Source organism: Grampus griseus (genome assembly GCF_964374135.1).
Source record: "Grampus griseus genome assembly, chromosome: 3".
Taxonomy (NCBI): domain Eukaryota; kingdom Metazoa; phylum Chordata; class Mammalia; order Artiodactyla; family Delphinidae; genus Grampus; species Grampus griseus.
In genome coordinates, this window is record NC_139019.1 from 46,705,815 (window position 1) to 46,728,593 (window position 22,779).

A 22,779-nucleotide genomic window follows, 5' to 3' on the forward strand; every position below is an offset into this window, starting at 1 on the left:
AATACTAAACAACAATTCTATCAAAAAAGAACAGGGAACATCAATTAACAGACATCTAGTGAATGACAATTTTATCCAAGTGTAGAGCATCCGAAAGAATCCTAAGTCAAATAGAGGGCAATTTCGTCAAGAAACCAACAAATCCTATTGAGCAGAAGATACCGTAAATCTCTCCAAACTGGTAGGAAGAAAATGGTACAAGGTACTAAGAAACTGAGAATTTAATGTAAAATACTACAAGATACATTAGAATCCAATACATAAGAGAGTTGATTAATGAAGAAAAATGAAAATTTATCCAGTTCATTCTCTAGATGGGAAGGTCTATAAAAATTCATGAGTTGAGAGAATACCAACAGAGATATTATAAGGAAAAGTACTTAAAAAATTTTTTTAAATAACCCCTGATTTAAAAATACACTATCAGTATAGACAATTTTATGTGCCTCTCCCCTTGTCTGTACCTTTACTTCTCATTCCTGGTTAGCATAAAAGCAGTGGCATTGATAGAGAGAACTGGGGTGGCTCAGAGATAATCAGGTCTGAAATTTACAAACCTCTAAAAAGTTAGCTCAACTGGTAAACCCACTGACAGGAGAAGGTACTTTGGAGACTTATGTTACTGGATTGGATGTTAAGAACAAACAGTATAAAATAAGCAAAATAGGAATAGTAAACGGAGGAAAAATATTTTAAGTAAAATTAAAATTAGCTCCTAAGGTCTACGAAGAGCTGATTGGAACCTCAAAAATCATCACTGAGTTTCCCTAACATAAAATCTAGAAAATAGGAAATGAAGAGAAACATGTTAACTGGATAGTTTTCAGTGTTATCCAGTTGGGAGAATATGTGGACTCCAGAATATCAGCCACCAATATCACAGTCACTTACTAATATCGTCCCTTAAAATTATCAGATTCACTGTTATGGACTGAATACTTGTGTCCTCCAAAATTCGCATGTTGAAATCCTAACCCCCAATGTAATTATATTGGAGGTGGGGCCTTTGTGAGGTAATCAGGGTTAGATGAGCTCATGAGGTGGGGTCCTTATGATGGGATTAGTGCCCTTATAAGAAGAGACACCAGAGAGCTTGCTCTCTCTCATCTACCACATGAGGACACAGTGAGAAGGCCAGTAAGAGAGCTCTTACCAGCGACCAAATCAGCCAGCACTTTGATCTTGGACTTCAGCCTCCAGAATTGTGAGAAAATGAAATTCTCTTATTTAAGCCACCTAGTCTGCAGTATTTTGTTATGGCAGCCTGAGCTGATAATATACTCTTTTTGCCCCAATGCTTTGATTTTATATTTACCAGGGAACTGATTTTCAATTCAGTTTTATGAACGGTACAACATGACCTAGAATCAAAGAAACTCATAACTGATAGAAAACAGAACTCTTACCTAGTTTAACCACCCATCTTATGTCTGAATCTTTAACATGATATAGATATTGACTAAATGGTCTTGGAAGCTAGACTTGAACCCCTTTAGTGAGCAGAACTTGCTTCATTTCCAGGCATTTCCATTTGATCCATTTCTGGGCCAGATACTATCACTCTGCTCTGTAGCTACAAAAAAGCACTGCAAACCTCAAAATAGAGAGAATTTATCAAGCAACTTATTATGTGATAGGTGTTTTCACCTTCATTATGATATTTTTTCTATCTTACAGATAAAGACACTAAGGTTCAAAAAAAATTAAGTAATTTACTAACAGTCAGATCTTTAAACACCAGTGGATCTGGGGACTGACTCCACATCTCTGAACTCAACAACTATTCTATTTTCACTGCACCAGTGATCTCTAAACGATACTGATTTTGAAAACAGATGACAGTAAAAGGTAAATATAAATAGAATTCCTAATATTTTCTTTTTAAAGCCACATTGGAGATTGCTGTACTTTATCACATCAGCTCCCTTATACCGGGTAGACAATAAAAAGCTAGATCAGTGAAAGTATATCCATATTGAAAAATGCCAGAACCTAATGTTGGGAGATCATGATTATTATTTTGAATACAAAGACTAGTAAATCTATTATTTTAAAAATTATTTTCAACAGAAGTACAAGCTTCAAGAGTTAAATTTTTAACCTTGGAAGAGTCATACTATGTTAATATTTCACTGGAGAAATGCCAAGGAAAGCTTGAGTCACAGATGTGATGATAGGGTCACTGTAAATGGCTCCTTTCCCTTTGGAACCAATGGATTGAAAAGAGTCAACAGAGTTAACTCAGGTCACTAAAGGGCTGGGGTAGAGTAGTGACCACTGTAGCAAATTAAACTGTTTAATTAAAAACAGAGTTGTTGCTACAAGTGCTTTCATAAAACTTTCTAACAGCCTCAGAAAGGATATTCTATGCTAACTATTCTGTCTCTGTCCTAAATTGCTATGCTATGCAGGTAGCAGGGGAAAAAAAATTCTAGATGTTTACAACTAAATGCTGCTCTAGATTAAATGGCTTCATGAAAACATATCTGAGGCAGAAGAAGGCAAGTTTTAAATAGAGAAATCAGTTGATCCGTTATGATTCAGAATAGTAAATAAAAATAAAGCATCCCTTGTACATGGGATTTTCCAGCTATGAAACTTATAGGAAAGTAATAACTCACCAAACCTCATTTTACCAATCGTTATTTTGAGATAAAATGGTTTTACACTAAAATTTTAAATTTTGTAATTGTTGTGCAAATGTCACTTGTTCAGTCCCATTGAAGCAAAAGTCAGAACAGCAAGAATTGCCCCCAGATTACATAGATGGCAAAGACACTTCCTGAGGTTAACACAGAGAGAAATCTGTTTGAGCTCTGCCCTTTTGGACAGAGAACCAACACCCGGAAAAAAATATAGTCTTAAGCACCCCAAGAGGTATGAAACGCAACAGCTGTCATGTTAGAACTTTAATTATACCTGCAAAAATAAAATGCCAGTCCAATAAGAGGTGGCTTGAAAACTTTAAAAAGAGGTAAGGCCTTCATACCACAGAACTTACGGGAGAACCTTCTGCTTGCGGTAGCCAATGGGGCCATGCCTCACTTTGGTACTGTCCATATGCCCAGGTCCTCCCTTTTGTACCCACTGCAACCACAAATTATCCTCCAAAACCAGCAAAATGTTGCTTTAAGTAAAAAGTGGTTTGTTTATATTCTTATAGTTAACATTTTTCATGGATCCCTTCCAAATAAAGGAAGAATTCAGAGCATTTGTCATTAAAAAGGACACTGTACCAGGTCTTGAATGAGAGGAGAAAAATATGAACACTGCTTTAAATGTTCAAGAACAAATAAGGTGACTGTCTAAAGACGGTTTTTTTTCCCCCTCCTCTTTCATGTTCCTTAAGTTTTCACAATGACAGAAGCAAGATACATAGAGACACACAGGGAGGAGCAGAGCCCATTTTAACACTTAGAACATTCTGTTTGGATTTTTAAATGTCATAATGCCAAAGAAAAACATTCTCAGATTCTAAATCAAATTAATTCTTTCAACCTTCCTCATCAAAAACAGGAAATATCTACTTCTAAGTGCACAATTTTGGTCTCTGTTATGGCAAAGACTTAAGGGGCAGGGGTGACATTCTTAAACCAGTGCAAAATAAAATTTTAAAACTCTGGGCTTCCCTGGTGGTGCAGTGGTTGAGAGTCCACCTGCCGATGCAGGGGACACGGGTTCGTGCCCCGGTCCGGGAAGATCCCACATGCCGCAGGGCCGCTGGGCCCGTGAGCCATAGCCGCTGAGCCTGCGCGTCCAGAGCCTGTGCTCCACAACGGGAGAGGCCACAACAGTGAGAGGCCTGCGTATAGCAAAAAAAAAAAAAACCTCTAAAGTGACAAATTCTCACCAGGCAAAAAGTCTGGCTCTTTTCTCGGATAAACAGTAATCTGCTTAGAGTCATTTAATTAAGTGGAAGCACTTTCTTTATGCTAGTGGATTTTCAAGAAGCTAAGAAGCAGTGAAATGAGAGCTCTACTGTTTACATTTGGACAAGTGTATGTAACTCAGATTCTCTTAATCTGGGAAGCATGAGCCTTTCCACCAAGATGAAAATTTTTGCATAAAGCAAATATAAATAGGAAATCTAGCATCATGAAGTACTCGGAGGTCCTTAAAGTCACAGCTCAGTTAATCATTTGCCTTTAGAATATTTTCCTCCAAGAACAGGGAAATGTTTAATAATATATTTTTAATTATTCAAAATATTCTCCCTTTCACCTTTATACATATTTTTCACATCACATGTTTCTGAAATTTAATAAAAGAAGGAAGTATTATATGTATGGTTTGCTTTCAAATTTAACTTATAATAAGAAAAGCTCAGTAACAGAAAGATGTGTTTGCAGTTTGGTAATTTGTATGCAGGTCACCTCGCATTACAATGAGCAGCTCTATGATAATAGAAGGAATTCCAGGCTCCATGCCATGGCCCTTGATTTTACACAATAATCCATACAACTAAACACCAACAAGTAAAAAAAATGAATTTGGACATTCTCTCAGAATTTGTTGAATTTCCTTGGTTGGTTATTAAACAGGGTCAGTACTCAGTCCAAGAACTGGCATACTTCTGGGTACATCCTCATTTTTTTAAAAACCCTACTGGGTACTATACTTCCCTCCCCATTACTCCTGCATTGCTCACCCTTAAAAGCTTGATGGTAATTAATTCTATAGAAAGAATTAAAAATGGCCTTGGGCCATCACCATAGAATCACTGGTTGTAACACAAAGCGTTCCCGTACTAGAGAAATGTGTTTGCATTTGTGGCTTCTCTCATGCCTTCAAATGAATGTTCCTACGTCATAACTACATCTGTTTAGATGCCTTTTTTCCCCTTGGGTAAATGAACAAAGGGACATGTTCTTAGAGCTTGCCTGATGGAAATTAACAGTCTACTTTCATCCCTGCCTTGTGTAGCTTTCTTTGAGTTGCTCTATTTGCTTATGCTCTCTTTCATAAGCTAATAGAAATCTAGAAATTATCACCACTTGGGCACCTTAAGAACACTGAGTGGAAATAAGACTTAATCTCCATCAGGGCCTTGAGGACTTTCACTAAAAAAAAACCCAAAAAACAATTTAAAGGAGGAGATTAGAGGATTAAAGACACATGCCATGGTAGAAAGCTCATGGAAGTGATGACCCACCGATTAAGTATTCACATTATTCATCATGTACATGAACCTGCAGAATGTGATTGATTGAAGTACCTAGATGTAAGTTCAATTTATCCTTTTGAACTTGCCCAGAAAGTTTGATATTCAAGACATAAATTTCCTCAGTTTCAACTTTTTATATTTTCTGCATGCATCCAAAAATCAGGGTTTCCAATATCATACCAGTAGGCACATACAAATGAATGGTAAGGCATATAAACTGGCTGAAAGAGAATTCCCATCAAATGTCAACCAGGCCACAGAGACAAACAAGTCTTCATTTGTTAATAAGCTGCTACAGTCAGAGAACTGAAAGTTAACCAAGGGTTTCTCACAAGTCTCATCATGAAAGCACAGTATTAAAATCCAAAAGAAAACAGTAAAAAGTTGTGGGTACACAGTTTTAGAAAATAAATGAAAACAAAAAGTACTTACACTTTTGCTCCGAGAAAGCAAATCACAGGTATTTCTTTTCATGGTGGTGCTTTAAGTAATTCAAACAGGCAATAGTTGTTTTCAACGTCACTGCTCTCACTGCAACAATTATCCACTCAAAAGCCAATTGGCATTCTGAAGAGAAAGGCAAGGAAATGTTTAATCAAGTATATGATTAACACATGCTCTGAAATGCTGTCTTAGAGTAGGACAGTAATTCTTCAATTATTCATCAAAACAGGTTAAAATGGTGCTGTGTTTAAAGCAGTAAAAGTATACACGAGCAACATTTCCAAAACAGTTTTTGTTAAATGTAAGTTAGAGAAATCAGGCACCATCTGTTTCTCATTAAACATTCAAATGTACATTTCTAGTGGATGAAAAAAAAAAAGGTATGGTAGCCACGACCTAAACTTACACGTATGAAATGAAAATGCATACTGATTTGTGTATGTGCTGATCTGGCTGGTATAGCTACGGACCCCTCAATTTTCCACTAAGGCAGGGGTCCCCAACCCCCAGGCCGTGGTACCATTCCACGGCCTGCTAGGAACCAGGCCGCACAGCAAGAGGTGAGTGGCGGGCCAGCGAGCGAAGCTTCATCTGCTGCTCCCCATGGCTTGCATTACCGCCTGAGCCATTCCCCCACCCTCTTCCATGGAAAAACTGTCTTCCACGAAGCCCGTCCCTGGTACCAAAAATGTTGGGGACCGCAGCATTAAGGGATCGCTAAGTTAGCTTTGTTCACTGCTGGAATTTTACCTACATCTGCAAGCCCTCTGACCACCGCATAATGGTCTCTTGCTTCATTAGCGATAATCTACAGTACATGGAAGACATTCCAGTGGCTCTTCAGTAAACTTAGTGTAAACATACCCCTTCGGTTCAAAGAGGATGCAAGGAACGGTTGAGAGAAACTGTTTACCTAGTCAAGCAGCAACCATTAAAGAATTATTCTACAGCAGTTGCCACATGAATATGATATCCTCATTGCCTAACCTTCACTTTCGTCAGACATTAAGAAGAAAATTCTGTTTTGAGCTTCGAAGAAAGAGCACATAGAATAGTTAGATGTGTTGTGTTCATTTCTGATATTCAGCTATATCTGGACATGATTTACATACGTATAGGGCATATTTGCATTTGTGTTGAAGTGCCTTTTGCCAAAGAAGCTACTCTGAGGGAAAGAGGATGAGGCAGGCAGGCCTGAAAAAACCACAAGAACTCTGACATTGTACGTATAGACTGGTCCTAACAGCATGTAGTTCTGTCACTTAGATTTGTTCTAAGCTTCTCAGAAGACTTGTGTCTGAGATTGAAGGAAAACAGTAACAGTGAGCAAGGTCTGAAAAAGTTTGTTTTGCTCAAATGATTGAAAAATATCAAAGTGCAAAGTAGTGTGAGTTACACACTGAAAAACATAAAACAAAATAACTATACAGACTTTTAAAAAAAACATACAAAAACTAAAGGAGAGAGGACTCCAGGGGAACACAGCGTCTGTGTGGGCCCCTGGGGGAGGCCAGCCTAAAGCAGCACGAGAACCCAGTGGTCCCCACGGGAGCGGACAGGGACCTTCACCCAGCAACCCGCAGTAGCGCCCTCTCAAGGCTCAAAGATTTGTCTGAACACGTGTGAGTCACCCCTCAAGATTTATGTAGATAAAAGGGAGATGCCTTTAAGGAGGCCAGAGATCCCACAACAGCAAAGTGGAGCTGGAGGCAGAGAAATAGAATTTACTTTTGCTAAGAATATCCCTAGATACGACTTGGGGACCCAAATGGCAGTGAGGAAGAAAGCCTGTTTCTGGGGTTGATGAAAACGCTTCCTGAGGTTAGAGAAAAATACACAATCAAATGTGAGTTGTTAGAATAAAAATAATTTGAGTATGCATGGATTTTGCTTAAGCGAGTGGGGATTGGAGGGAGGAGTTGACCCACAAATGCTAAGTTCTCAACTACTACCTCCAGGAATTTAGTCATCTTTACTGATTAGTTATAATGCCAAGCATTTCATAAGTTCTCAGAAAATGTGAAATTATGTTATTCACCTAGATCAATTTAAGAAGTGAACAGAAATAATATAAACTGTGAACCAAATATTACATATCTAGGGAGGGGGAAAAAATCAGCTAAATGCTGTGGGAAGCTTACACACTATCAGAGAAAAACTCATTTGAAATATTTAATTATTCATTATTTAATGAGTACCCTTAAGGGTAACCATAGAATAGTTGCCCCAGTGGACTAGTGACTCAGTGGTTTTAAATTAACTAATCAGTCAAATCAGACAAATGATGGATTTGACCTGGTAAGATTTGCTGAATTAATCAGGTTTTTAACAAATTTTCCTTGACATATTTAAAGACCATCATTAAGAGGTACTTTCCTATAGGAATTTAGAACCTGTAGAAATCTGAATAGACAAAGGGATTTAACTGAAAACTGTTGGCTAAAGTGATGGCCCTTCTCAGCCTGTTTACCTAGGAGGCAGCAAGGCCTTGCTAAGAGTATGGATCTTGAAACCAAATAGACAGGTTAGAATTTCAACTCTCCAATGGCATTCTGTGTAGCATTAGGTAAGTTACTTAACCTCTCTGAGCTTTTTCCAGATCTGAAAAAGAGAGATAATAACACTCATGTGTGGAGGAGCTTCAAGAGGGCAGAAGGGTAAGACATGGAGATCACCTTCCTCCCCACAAATACATCAGAAATACATCTACATGTGGAACAACTCCTACAGAACACCTACTGAACACTGGCAGAAGACCTCAGACCTCCCAAAAGGCAAGAAACTCCCCACGTACCTGGGTAAGACACAAGAAAAAGGAAAAAACAGAGACAAAAGAATAAGGACGGGACCTGCACCAGTGGGGGGGAGCTGTGGAGGAGGAACGGTTTCCACACACTAGAAGCCCCTTTGCGGCGGAGACTGCTGGTGGCGGAGGGGGGAAGCTTCGGAGTCGCGGAGAAGAGCACAGCAACAGGGGTGCGGAGGGCAAAGCGGGGAGATTCCCACACAGAGGATCGGTGCCGACTTGCACTCACCAGCCCGAGAGGCTTGTCGGCTCACCCGCCGGGGCGGGCGGGGGCTGGCAGCTGAGGCTCGGGCTTCGGTCGGAGCGCCGGGAGAGGACTGGGGTTGGCGGCGTGAACACAGCCTGAAGGGGCTAGTGCGCCACAGCTAGCCGGGAGCCTGTGAAAAGGTCTGGAGCTGCCGAAGAGACAAGAGACTTTTTCTTGCCTCTTTGTTTCCTGGGGCGCGAGGGGAGGGGATTCAGAGCGCCGCTTAAAGGAGCTCCAGAGACGGGCACGAGCCGCGGCTATCAGCGCGGACTCCAGAGACGGGCATGAGACGCTAAGGCTGCTGCTGCCGCCACCAAGAAGCCAGTGTGCAAGCACAGGTCACTCTCCACACCTCACCTCCCGGGAGCCGGTGCAGCCCGCCACTGCCAGGGTCCCGTGATCCAGGGACAACTTCCCCGGGAGAACACATGGCGCGCCTCAGGCTGCTGCAACGTCACGCCGGCCTCTGCCGCCGCAGGCTCGCCCCGCATCCGTGCCCCTCCCTCCCCCTGGCCTGAGTGAGCCAGAGCCCCTGAATCGGCTGCTCCTTTAACCCCGTCCTGTCTGAGCGGGAACAGACGCTCTCGCGCAACATACACGCAGAGGCGGGTCCAAATCCAAAGCTGAACCCCGGAAGCTGTGCGAACAAAGAAGAGAAAGGGAAATCTCTCCCAGCAGCCTCAGGAGCAGCGGATTAAATCTCCATAATCCACTTGATGTACCCTGCATCTGTGCAATACCTGAACAGACAACGAGTCATCCCAAATTAAGGTGGTGCACTTTGGGAGCAACAATATATATATTTGTTTCCTTTTTCTCTTTTTGTGAGTGTGTATGTGTATGCTTCTGTGTGTGATTTTGTCTGTATAGCTTTGCTTTTACCATCTGTCCTAGGGATCTGTCTTTTTTTTTTTTTACTTATAGCTTTAGCGCTTGTTATCATTGGTGGATTTCTTTTTTGGTTTGGTTGCTCTGTTCTCTCTTTCTCTTTATTACTTTTTAATATTTTTTAAATTTTTTAATAATTATTTTCATTTTTTTATTTTAATAACTTGATGCTATTTTATTTTTTTCTTTCTTTCTTTCTTTTTTTCTCCCTTTTATTCTGAGTCATGTGGCTGACAGGGTCTTGGTGCTCTGGCTGGGCATCAGACCTGTGCCTCTGAGGTGGGAGAGCTAAGTTCAGGACATTGGTCCACCAGAGATTTCCCAGCTGCACATAATATCAAATGGCAAAAATCTCCCAGAGATCTCCATCTCAATGCTAAGACCCAGCTCCACTCAAAGACCAGCAAGCTACAGTGCTGGACATCCTATGCCAAACAACTAGCAAGACAGAAACACAACCCCACCCATTAGCAGAGAGGCTGCCCAAAATCATAATAAGGTCACAGACACCCCAAAACACACCACCAGACGTGGACCTGCCCACCAGAAAGACAAATTCCAGCCTCATCCACCAGAACACAGGCACTAGTCCCCTCTACCAGGAAGCCTACACAACCCACTAAACCAACTTTAGCCACTGGGGGCAGACACCAAAAAACAAAGGGAACTACGAACCTGCAGCCTGCAAAAAGGAGGCCCCAAACACAGTAAGTTAAGCAAAATGAGAAGACAGAGAAACACACAGCAGATGAAGGAGCAAAGTAAAAACCCATCAGACCAAACAAATGAAGAGGAAATAGGCAGTCTACCTGAAAAAGAATTCAGAGTAATAATAGTAAAGATGATCCAAAATCTTGGAAATAGAATGGAGAAAATACAAGAAACGTTTAACAAGGACCTAGAAGAACTAAAGAGCAAACAAACAATGATGAACAACACAATAAATGAAATAAAAAATTCTCTAGAAGGAATCAATACCAGAATAACCGAGGCAGAAGAACGGATAAGGGACCTGGAAGATAAAATAGTGGAAATAACTATTGCAGAGCAGAATAAAGAAAAAAGAATGAAAAGAATTGAGGGCAGTCTCAGAGACCTGGGACAACATTAAATGCACCAACATTCAAATTATAGGGGTCCCAGAAGAAGAAGAGAAAAAGAAAGGGACTGAGAAAATATTTGAAGAGATTATAGTTGAAAACTTCCCTAATATGGGAAAGGAAATACTTAATCAAGTCCAGGAAGTGCAGAGAGTCCCATACAGGATAAATCCAAGGAGAAACATGCCAAAACACATATTAATCAAACTGTCAAAAATTTAATACAAAGAAAATATATTAAAAGCAGCAAGGGAAGAATGACAAATAACATACAAGGGAATCCCCATAAGGTTAACAGCTGATTTTTCAGCAGAAACTCTGCAAGCCAGAAGGGAGTGGCAGGACATATTTAAAGTGATGAAAGGGGAAAACCTACAACCAAAATTACTCTACCCAGCAAGGATCTCATTCAGATTCGATGGAGAAATTAAAACCTTTACAGGCAAGCAAAAGCTAAGAGAATTCAGCACCACCAAACCAGCTTTACAACAAATGCTAAAGAAACTTCTCTAGGCAGGAAACACAAGAGAAGGAAAAGACCTACAATAACAAACCCAAAACAATTAAGAAAATGGTAATAGGAACATACATATCGATAATTACCTTAATAGTTAATGGATTAAATGCTCCAACCAAAAGACATAGACTGGCTGAATGGATGTAAAAACAAGACCCTTATGTATGCTGTCTACAAGGGACCCACTTCACACCTAGGGACACATACAGACTGAAAGTGAGGGGATGGAAAATGATATTACATGCAAATGGAAATCAAAAGAAAGAGAGTTTAATTAAGGAAACACTCCCATTTACCACTGCAATATAAAGAATAAAATACCTAGGAATAAACCTACCTAAGGAAACAAAATACCTGTATTCAGAAAACTATAAGACACTGATGAAAGAAATTAAAAATGATACACGTAGATGGAGAGATATACCATGTTCTTGAATTGGAAGAATCAACATTGTGAAAAAAGACTATACTACCCAAAGCAATCTACAGATTCAATGCAATCCCTATCAAACTACCAATGGCATTTTTCACAGAACTAGAACAAAAAATTTCACAATTTGTATGCAAACACAAAACACCCCGAATAGCCAAAGCAGTCTTGAGAAAGAAAAACGGAGCTGGAGGAATCAGGCTCCCTGTATTCGGACAAGACTACAAAGCTACAGTAATCAAGACAGTATGTTACTGGCACAAAAACAGAAATATAGATCAATGGAACAGGATAGAAAGCCCAGAGATAAACCCAAACACATATGGTCACCTTATTTTTGATAAAGGAGGCAAGGATATACAATGAAGAAAAGACAGCCTCTTCAATATGTGGTGCTGGGGAAACTGGACAGCTACATGTAAAAGAATGAAATTAGAACACTCCCTAACACCATACACAAAAATTAACTCAAAATGGATTAAAGACCTAAATGTAAGGCCAGACACTATAAAACTCTTAGAGGAAAACATAGGCAGAACACTGTATAACATAAATCACAGCAAGATCCTTTTTGACCCACTTCCTAAAGAAATGGAAATAAAACCAAAAATAAACTAATCGGACCTAATGAAACTTAAAAGCTTTTGCACAGCAAAGGAAAACACAAATAAGATGAAAAGACAACCCTCAGAATGGGAGAAAATATTTGCAAATGAAGCAAATGACCAAGGGTTAATCTCCAAATTTTACAAGCAGCTCATGAAGCTCAGTATCAAAAACAACAAACAACCCAATCCAAAAATGGGCAGAAGACCTAAATAGACATTTCTCCAAAGAAGATATACAGATTGCCAACAAGCACATGAAAGAATGCTCAACATCATTAATTATTAGAGAAATGCAAATCAAAACTACAATGAGATATCATGTCACACCAGTCAGAATGGCCATCATCAGAAAATCTACAAACAGGGGCTTCCCTGGTGGCACAGTGGTTGAGAGTCTGCCTGCCCATGCAGGGGACACGGGTTTGTGCCCCGGTCTGGGAAGATCCCACATGCCGTGGAGTGGCTAGGCCCATGAGCCATGGCTGCTGAGCCTGCACGTCTGGAGCCTGTGCTCCGCATCGGGAGAGGCCACAGCAGTGAGAGGCCCGCGTACCGCAAAAAAAAAAAAAACATCTGCAAACAATAAATGCTGGAGAGGGTGTGGAGAAAAGGGAACCCTCTTGCACTGTTGGTGGGAATGTAAATTGATACAGCCACTATGGAGAACAGTATGGAGGTTCCTTAAAAAACTAAAAATAGAACTACGATAGGACCCAGCAAGCCCACTACTAGGCATATACCCTGAGAAAACCATAATTCAAAAAGAGTCATGTACCACAATGTTCATTGCAGCTCCATTTACAGTAGCCAGGACATGGAAGCAACCTAAGTGTCCATCAACAGATGAATGGATAAAGAAGATGTGGCACATATATACAATGGAATATTACTCAGCCATAAAGAGAAACGAAATTCAGCTATTTGTAGTGATGTGGATGGACCTAGAGTCTGTCATACAGAGTGAAGTAAGTCAGAAAGAGAAAGACAAATACCATATGCTAACACATATATACGGAATCTAAAAATATATATATATATATGGTCATGAAGAACCTAGGAACAGGTTGGGAATAAAGACGCAGACCTACTAGAGAATGGACTTGATGACAATGGGGAGGGGGAAGGGTAAGCTGGGACAAAGTGAGGGAGTGGCATGGACATATATACACTACCAAATGTAAAAACGATAGCTAGTGGGAAGCCGCCACATAGCACAGGGAGATCAGCTCGGTGCTTTGTGACCACCTAGAGGGGTGGGATAGGGAGGGTGGGAGGGAGGGAGACACAAGAGGGAAGAGATATGGAGATATATGTATATGTATAGCTGAAGCACTTTGTTATAAATCAGAAACTAACATACCATTGTAAAGCAATTATACTCCAATAAAGATGTTAAAAAAAAAAAAATCTGCCTGCCAACGCAGGGGACACAGGTTCGAGCCCTGGTCTGGGAAGATCCCACATGCTGTGGAGCAGCTAAGCCCTTGCGCCACAACTACTAAGACTGCACTCTAGAGCCCGCGAGCCACAACTACTGAGCCTGCATGCTGCAACTACTGAGCCTGTGCTCTAGAGCATACAAGCCACAGCTGCTGAGCCTATGAGCCACAGGGGCTGAGCCCGCATGCCACAACTACTAGAGCCCATGCTCCACAACAAGAGAAGCCACAACGAGAAGACCGTGCACTGCAACTAGAGAAAGCCCACACACAGCAATGAAGACCCAAGGCAGCCAAAAATAAATAAAACAAATAATTTTTTTTAAAAAATTAAAATATAAATAAATAAAAATTTAAAAATAAATGTGATGAGAAACTATGGGAGGATTCTGAGCAGGGGAAGGATATGATCTGACTTAAACTTTAAGTGGCCCAAATAATCCAGATAATTATAATCTGGATTCGAGTAATCCAGATCATTCTGGATGTTGTATGGACAGTGGACCATGAGAGGGTATCAGGAAGATGAGTCAGAAGGCCTTTGCCATGAGGCCTCTCATGGTTGATTTCTTCTGATGAGAGGTTAATCTCCAAATAAAGTGTTATTTATATGTGGTCAAAAAAGAAATACTCGGGCTACCCTGGTGGCGCAGTGGTTGAGAGTCCGCCTGCCGATGTAGGGGACACGGGTTCGTGCCCCGGTCCGGGAAGATCCCACATGCCGCGGAGCGGCTGGGCCTGTGAGCCATGGTCGCTGAGCCTGCGCGTCCGGAGCCTGTGCTCCGCAACGGGAGAGGCCACAACAGTGAGAGGCCCACGTACCCCAAAAAGAAAAAATATATATATACTCATGTGTGTTTGAGTTTAAATGAACTAACGTGTATACAGTAGTGTCGAGGAGTACAGTTGTCACATAGACAATGCTTGACTATCACCATCATTATCATTGTCATCGTCCATCATTACTACATTTTTCTCCTCTTAATATCAAATGACAAGCAACCACACATTTTTCCCCTAAAAGTTCCAAACTCTTTTAAATAAAAGAATCTTGGGCAAATATACTTTCAATTAAGCAGTAATAAATAATGTATCCGTTCAGGTCCCATGAGTAACAGATAGCACACTCATATTAGGATCATTTAAGGAGGGTTTAGTAAAGAGACAATCTTAAAAGATGTGCGTAGAATAGAGGAATCCACGAAGGATGGTGAAGTAGCTGGAGCTAGCAATAATGGAGTTATTACCACCGCAGCCTAAAGGGACAAGGAGAGGGATGGGTCAAGAGTCCCTAGGAGGAGACAGTCATAGAGTGGGCTGCCTTGAGAAGGGAGGTTATTATCTGGGATGCAGCTAGCCTCAGGTGACCCTGAAGGGAAAGAGATGAGGGAATGAACTTCATTTCACTCTCCTCCATCCCTCTGATGTCCTGCCGGGACTCCCCATCAGGTAAATGCAACAAAGCCAGAGGGCAAAGAAAGCTGCTGCCTGCACCTCAGTGTAGGGTACACCTCCCAGGGCAAAAAGCCTGCTAGGGTCGGGCAGGGAGAAGGGTGGAGCTGGAGGGGACATGAAAATCTGATCTGCAGTCTATGAAGAAGATGGTACTTTTCTGCTATCTCATCTCATCGGAAGAAAAACATCTATCATTTATCTTTAATCCTCCCAACAACTCTTGAGATAGATACTGTTATTATCCCCATTGCACAAAAGAGCTCCAAGAAGTAAATTGCCCAGTAAATAGTAGCAGAACCAGGATTCAAACCTGATTTGTCTGACTTCAAAGTCCATGTTTTTGTCTACCCTGACATCTTGCTTTGCTGCCAAAATCATGGACCAATGCATTTTTTTATTGGAATGTAGTCGATTTACAATGTTGTGTTAGTTTCAGTTGTACAGCACAGTGACTCAGATAGATAGATAGATAGATAGAGATATAGGTATTCTTTTTCAGATTTTTTTCCATTATAGGTTATTACAAGATACTGAATATAGTTCCTTGTGCTGTAATTAGGTCCTTGTTATTTATCTATTTTACATATAGTAATCTGTATTTGTTAATCCCAAAGTTATAATTTATCCTTCCCCCCTGCTTTCCCCTTTGGTAATCCTAAATTTGTTTTCTATGTCTGTGGGTCTATTCCTGTTTTGTAAATATATGATATCGCTTATATGTGGAATCTAAAAAAAAAAAAAGATACAAATGAACCAATGCATTTTAATTATCAACAAGTGGTAACCTTTGCAAGCATCAAAGCTGAACCTAAACAAAAGAATGTTTGATAAAAAAGGTCTCCTCTCAGGAAGGCAGTTATCTTCGCTCCTACAAATTCCTGCCTCAGCAAAGATCATGCAGTGAGACAGCAGAAATGCTTTCTCCCTCCAGGTGCACTAAAAAGCCAACCAGGTGGGGGAAGACCCGCACAGGCAATTTCATTACTAGAGGAGTTTCCACATAAAAGTTAATTAGGGAGAAGGAAGAGTCGGCTCCTGCAGAGAAAACACTTCAGAAATAAAAATGAAGAGAGCATCTAAGTCAGGTACAGGGTGCTGGTACATTCAGAGACAGAATCTGAGCTGGAGCATGGGGATAAATTTTGCTACTTCGATGCAAGGAAAGGGAGTTAAAACAGGATCTTTCCTAGAGACTGAGGATTTATAGAGTGGAAACGCCTCACCGTACACCTCACCGGTCAGCCTCCTGAACTGGGCATCAGAAGAAATTGGTTCCACTTGCATCACTGAGTCGTATACACAAGCTGGATGGCGTTAGGAAAATCCCTTATCTTTTTTCTTCTACCACTTACTTGCTTCTCTGTAAAGATAACAATATTTCTACAACCCAACTCATGGGGTTATTATGGGGGTGAATTAGATAATGTCTGAGAAAGTTTTCTGGAAAATATAAAGTTCCCTGCAAATGTCAGTTAATTCTATTCATTTAAACATCAAATGTGTCAATGCACTCTAAATATGAGTGGAAAAGGGTTCTAACTATCTGCAAATACTAGAGAGGCTAGTAAGTGTATTTTATATATTTCAGAGGAATTTTTTTTTATTCTTTACCTCCTTTGGAACTAATTTTTTCTTCTGCTTGATAATGTATGTTGTGATTGCTGAATTATAAAGCCACTCAAATGCATTAATTTAAAATATACATTTATTGAGCATCTCATATGTGCCTGGTAGTGTACTAATCTCTCAGATATCCACCAAACTTTCTAGATTCAGGGAGAAAGGATTATTAGGGTGCAGTTGCCTATGAATGATCAAGGGATAATATATTTTTCTCCGATTTAATGTCTTCTCTACCTCATCAAGATAGATTTGTCTACGGCTGCATAAAATAGACATGAAAGTAAAAACAGGACAGGCATTCTCTTTCCTTGACTAGATTCTAATCTAGAAAGAAAAATGCTAGATATGGCACATATGAAAAAAGAAAAAAGGTCTGATCAGGGCTTCCCTGGTGGCGCAGTGGTTGAGAGTCCGCCTGCCGATGAAGGGGACACAGGTTCGTGCCCCGGTCCGGGAAGATCCCACATGCCGCGGAGAGGCTGGGCCCGTAAGCCATGGCCGCTGAGCCTGCGCGTCCAGAGTCTGTGCTCCGCAAAAATGTCTGATCACTATAAAAGACAGTCACAATGAACTGCAATAAAAACAAGCTCAATTTACCAAGAATCATCCACCAAAATACGTGCAGGCAAGAAATTAGGAGGCAGCAATGCAAGAACTAAATACTACAAACATTAAAAGAAAAGAAGCCTATGAGGGGATAAAAATCAGACTTTTCATGAAAGTTTGAGTTTTTGCCATAGCTCCTAAGTGCCCACTAATTTTCCCTCCCCACACATAAGGTGGGTAACTTAGACATTTACCCCAGTGTCCCTCTGCTAAATCTGTGATAGAGACAAAGGAAGAACGTAGAGTTCTACTTTCTAAAGTTGTGAATTAAGAGAAAGGGCACCTTCTTAGTCCAGATCTAAACATTACCATAGTAGTTTCCTGCTATTTATATCTCCTTTTTTCTAGGGTACCCTGTGGAGGCTGTCTGTTATCTGAGCGCCTGCTAGAAGCTGTAGAATCTAGAAAGAGTTCACAGTATGATGGGGAAATTGAGGTATAAGAATGTACATAATCTGCCTAAGATCACAGAGCTACCTCCTGGGACAAGGCAGGAATTAGACTGAGGCTTCTGCACTGTGTCCAGTGCTCTGTCCAGCTGATGAATCTGCCCTGTGCAGTGGTTCTCTTTAAACTTTCTCCGTAGGCCAACCCACCTACCCCTTTCAGTGTGCCCAGCAAAGCTCAACAACTTGGTTCTTGCTAGAGTCAGTGCAATCCACCTACAACACAAGGATGGCGCTGTATTACCAGGTCACAGCTCCTGCTCTGGAGGGTGGGCCCCTTCAGTGACCTCTGCATGGACCCAGAGGTGTTTCAATCAGAGGACCCAGGTAATGTGTGATTTACATCTTTAGTCTGACCTTGTCTCACACTCTATTCCCCAACACAAACCATCCACCCTCGTCTGAATGGTCTAATCCCTCCAACACCTTAGCCATGTGCATTTCCATCTCCTATCCCTATGTACACATTCTTAGTGTTCTTCTATCCTCCACCTTTCCGAATTTTTCTATTCTTCGAGGTCCCGCAAAAGTTCCACCTTTTAATGACAATTTGCCCTGTGGCTCCAAGTCACACAGTTTTCTGCTGTCTCTGAATTCTGACAATAAAGGCTATGTTGCACCACAAAATCATATACTATCTTCCATTTTTTTCACTAATTGTTTTATAGGTTTAATTTTTGCTTCCTCAACTGGGGGTTGAAAAAAGTACATTTTAATGCCTTTTCCACGCTGCAGGTTATATGATTGTAAAATACGAATTCTAAAGGTTGAGAGTAATTCGTTATCATTCCTTTTGCCCTTTCTATAGTGTTTAACATAGTGTTGAACACTCAGCAACCACTTAACAAAATATATTTTAAAAATAGAAGTATAGGGCTTCCGTGGTGACGCAGTGGTTGAGAGTCCGCCTGCCGATGCAGGGGACACGGGTTCGTGCCCCGGGCTGGGAAGATCCCACATGCAGCTGAGCGGCTGGGCCCGTGAGCCATGGCCGCTGAGCTTGCACGTCCGGAGCCTGTGCTCTGCAACTGGAGAGTCCACAACAGTGAGAGGCCCGCGTACCGCAAAAAAAAAAAAAAAAAAAAAAATAGAAGTATAAATCCATAAGAAAAACATGAGCATTTAAATTAATAAGCAGTATAAAACTGGAAATAAAAGTATATCAAAATGTGGAAAATATTCAACCTCAGTATTTACGAAAGAGATGAAAATTAAAATCTCAAGGTTTTTGCTTGTGTTGCTTACAAATCAGCAGAATTAAGTTTTTTAAAATAAAATGCTTGGTAGTGGTGTTTATATGATGAAATATGCAATTCATATATTACTTATCAGATTCAAACTAACATAATTCTTTGGAAAGGAGTTTGATAATAAAGTACCATAAACTATAATGGTGTTGTATATTTTGACATAGTAATTCAGGAAGTAACATGAAATATGCAAAGGCATTAGCAGCATTGCTAATCATAATTATAAAAATTTGGAAACAATTTAGATGTCCAGTAGTAACGGAATAGCCAAATAAAATACAAGAAACCTCATGGTGTACCATGCAGCTAAAAATAGGTTTTTATAAGATATTTTAATTACAAGAGAAAATTCTGCTATGATGTTAAATGAAAAGAGCAAGATTAAAGTTGTATATAAAGTGTGATCCTCTCTCATACCCTGATTCTCTTGTGCTTCAAATTTATGCATTTGAAAGCCTGCCAGATGTCTCCACTTGGAAGATCCACAAACATCTCAAATACAACATGTCCGTGTATGAACTCAATATTTTTTCTTTCTTCACTCCCAAATACATTCCTTCTTGTATCTTGTCCCTCTCAGTTACTGGTACCACCATCCGCCCAGCTACCCCAGCCAAAATCCTGAGCCTCTCCCACTCCCTGGTCACCTGTGCTCAATCAGTGGTCACGTCCTGCCAGAGTACCTGGCAAAGATTGCTCAGCTCTATCCTCTCTTTGCAGGTTTCCCACCACTACGATCTTTCAGAGTTCTACCTACACCATTTCAGCTACATTGTAATACGCCTCCTTGTCATCAACACTGCCTGCTGTCCCTCCATACAGCATATTTCACTCATTTGTTATACTGAACCACCTGTAGTCCCCACACAGACTCTGTGCTGCTTCCTGCCCCTGTGTTCTTGTTCTTTTCCTCTTCCACTTCCCTATATCCTCTTCCTTCCTTCTTTACTTGACTATTTCTGCTTCAAGACTCAGCTGAAATGTCACCTCCTCCTGGAAGAGTTTCCTGATTCTCCCACTATCCCCAGCCCGGTCCCCACTGCCAACCTTGACCAAGGTCCCTCTCCTCTCCCCACCCACAATGCCTTCTGAATGCCCCCAAATGCATATATGCCAAGTTATACTGCAATGATCTGTGTCTCACTGTCACTGCCATTCTAGACTCTAAGACCCTTGAGGGTAGATAACATTTCATGTTTGTATACACGATCACCACATAACATACCCTCAATATATATTTTACTGAATTCTGCCAAACTGAACTGATTCCCCTGGCTAGAATTATGAGAAGGAAAGCACATTTCGTCTCTACACTAAAAAAAAAAAAAACAAATATTTCCCTTTGTAGTTTATACCCATCCCAAACCATCTTTCTATTGCCTTCTCCTCCCCCCAAATAATAACAGCAGTCCCTCTTCTTCATTCACCAGACATTTACTAGACACTTGTGGTACCCAGTCAACTGTGCTAGGGTCCAGGGATGCAAAGATAAATATGATAAAATCTCTCTCTGCAAGGAGCTCGCAGACTAGAGGGAGAGAGAGACGAACAGCACAACACAGTAAGTGCTCTGACAGAGGCTCAGAATAGCTGGTGTGGGACCCAGAGGAGGCAGAAAGTGATTCATACGCCTCATGGCTTCAAAGTCTGTTCCGAGTTATTCTGCTCTTGCGAATGCTTTGCTTTAAGTTATTCAAATACCACTTCATATACTGATGTTCTTCCCCAGGTAGAGTGAAAGGAACATGGAAGTTCGGCCAGGCAGTTCCTTTCATCTCTTTTGCACATCTGGTCAGACCTCTGTCTCTGCAGAGGAGGCGGCTATGGAACCCCACACCCAGAAAACGTTCTGTACATGCCCCTCGAATGTATAATATACAGGTGATCACACTCACGTAAGAGAACACAAGCCACTTTTGATTTCAGCACAAAATTATTATAAAATAACTGATGTTTTGGAAAATGAAAGCACATCATTTGGCTCCTAGGTAGCTCAATGCTTCAATTCCAAGGGTATGGCAATGCCAAAACACCCACTCTTTCAACACTTCCCCTGACCAGTATTTCAAAATAGCCCAGCTGAGTTGTTTAGCAGCAAATAAATTACCTCTTTCTAGGATTCCATGATTTGCGGCCTTTCCCCCACCTGAAATAATTGCAGCTCCCTAAAATACCATTTTCCCCCATAAATACAAGGCCAGGGACTTTCCAATTCATCTCTCACAAGTGTAAGGTCTGTTACTTGAGAATACCTTACTCTGGTTTTAGCTTCCTGCTGAAGTAGGAAAGTTACAACAGAAGCTTCTTTTCAACAACTTTTCTAACCATATCCCTCCCACTTCCTCATTATGGTGCCCTTGCAGGCCTGGGCGGTGGGAGGTGACTAGAGCAGTTTTGTCATGTGAATCATAGGACAGCATGGTACGTAGTCTGCTGGCCTGAGGCCAAGATGGAAAGAGCCTCTGGGATGTGTCATTGCCAGCTAAATTATAACAGATCCATTGAGAGCCTCAGGACAAAAACCCCTGAGTCATCATGTGGGGAAACAAAATGACAGCAAGACAATTTTCACAAAATCTCTGGTTTAAGCAGCTCACTACCTACAAACGAAGGTGGAGTTCACTGAAGCACTGAGGTTTCTGCTTTTTCAATACTTTCCTGCCCCATATCAGATTAAAGTAAAAGTCCACCATCTGAGTACTTTTAAATTTGAGAAGCATTCGAATGGCACTGTCATTGAAGGCTGTAGGATGTATGCACAGACTGTGGTCTACAAATGATGCATTACAAATCATAATCAGTACTTTTCATCATGAGATGAAACATAGTGGAACATGTTCTCAGTTCTGGAACATGCACCATTCTATCTCTCTAGTTAAAACAAGAAAAACATTATGTAGGTGATAGATGGATGGATGGATGGATGGACGGATGGACAGACAGATGAGAGAGGCAGACAGAAAGGGAGTTGGGGAGAAGAAGAGGGAGAGGGAGAAGAACAGACACCCACGTCATATATCCTGAATTCTATTATGTAAAGCTTTCCAAATCTGAGCTGTAGAACTCTCATCTCTAAAGTTACAGTGAGCCAGACCCTTTCAGAAGTTTCTTTTTAAACCAACACATCCCTTTGTTCTTTAGTTGCTTCCATTTATCTGTTAGCTATGAATCCTACCTTTTATTTTCCTGCAAAATCTACACTGTGAAAAACTCCCTTAAGACAAATTACAGGGACTTCCCTGGTGGTGCAGTGGTTAAGAATTCGCCTGCCAATGCAGGGGACATGGGTTCGATCCCTGGTCCAGGAAGGTACCACATGCCACGGAGCAACTAAGCCCGTGTGCCACAACTACTAAGCCCGAGTGCCACAACTACTGAAGCCCGTGCACCTAGAGCCCATACTCTGCAACAAGAGAAGCCCGCGCACGGCAACAAAGAGTAGCCCCCGCTCGCCGCAACTAGAGAAAGCCCACACGCGGCAATGAAGACCCAACGCAGCCAAAAATAAAAAGTAATTAATTAATTAATTTAGAAAAGGGGGAAAAATCTTAAAAAAAAAGAGACAAATTATAACTGAATTATCTTAAGACCTAGTAGTGCTATTGGTTTAGATTACATGGGATACAATTAGAATTTGAAGAAAACAAAATAAAAAGGTTAAAAGAGACTAGGGCCGTTGGCAGAGCACCACGCAGATCTCACCGAAGGCAGGCGTATGAAAGCTTTTCTAATGAGGCTTCAATAGAACAAGTTTTA

The 22,779-nt window shown here is 40.9% G+C and overlaps 1 protein-coding gene across 1 annotated transcript in view; it reads right to left on the reverse strand.

Annotated features, from left to right (window-relative positions):
* The window catches only part of PDE4D (phosphodiesterase 4D), a gene marked incomplete at its 5' end in the record, with an annotated part of 1,122,552 nt that extends 1,116,914 nt beyond the window's left edge, over nucleotides 1-5,638 (reverse strand). The window contains one exon of the mRNA XM_082650735.1: nucleotides 5,597-5,638. Coding sequence (XP_082506861.1) covers nucleotides 5,597-5,638 — 42 coding nt within the window. The remainder of the gene's footprint in view (nucleotides 1-5,596) is intronic.
* Nucleotides 5,639-22,779: the final 17,141 nt, after the last annotated feature.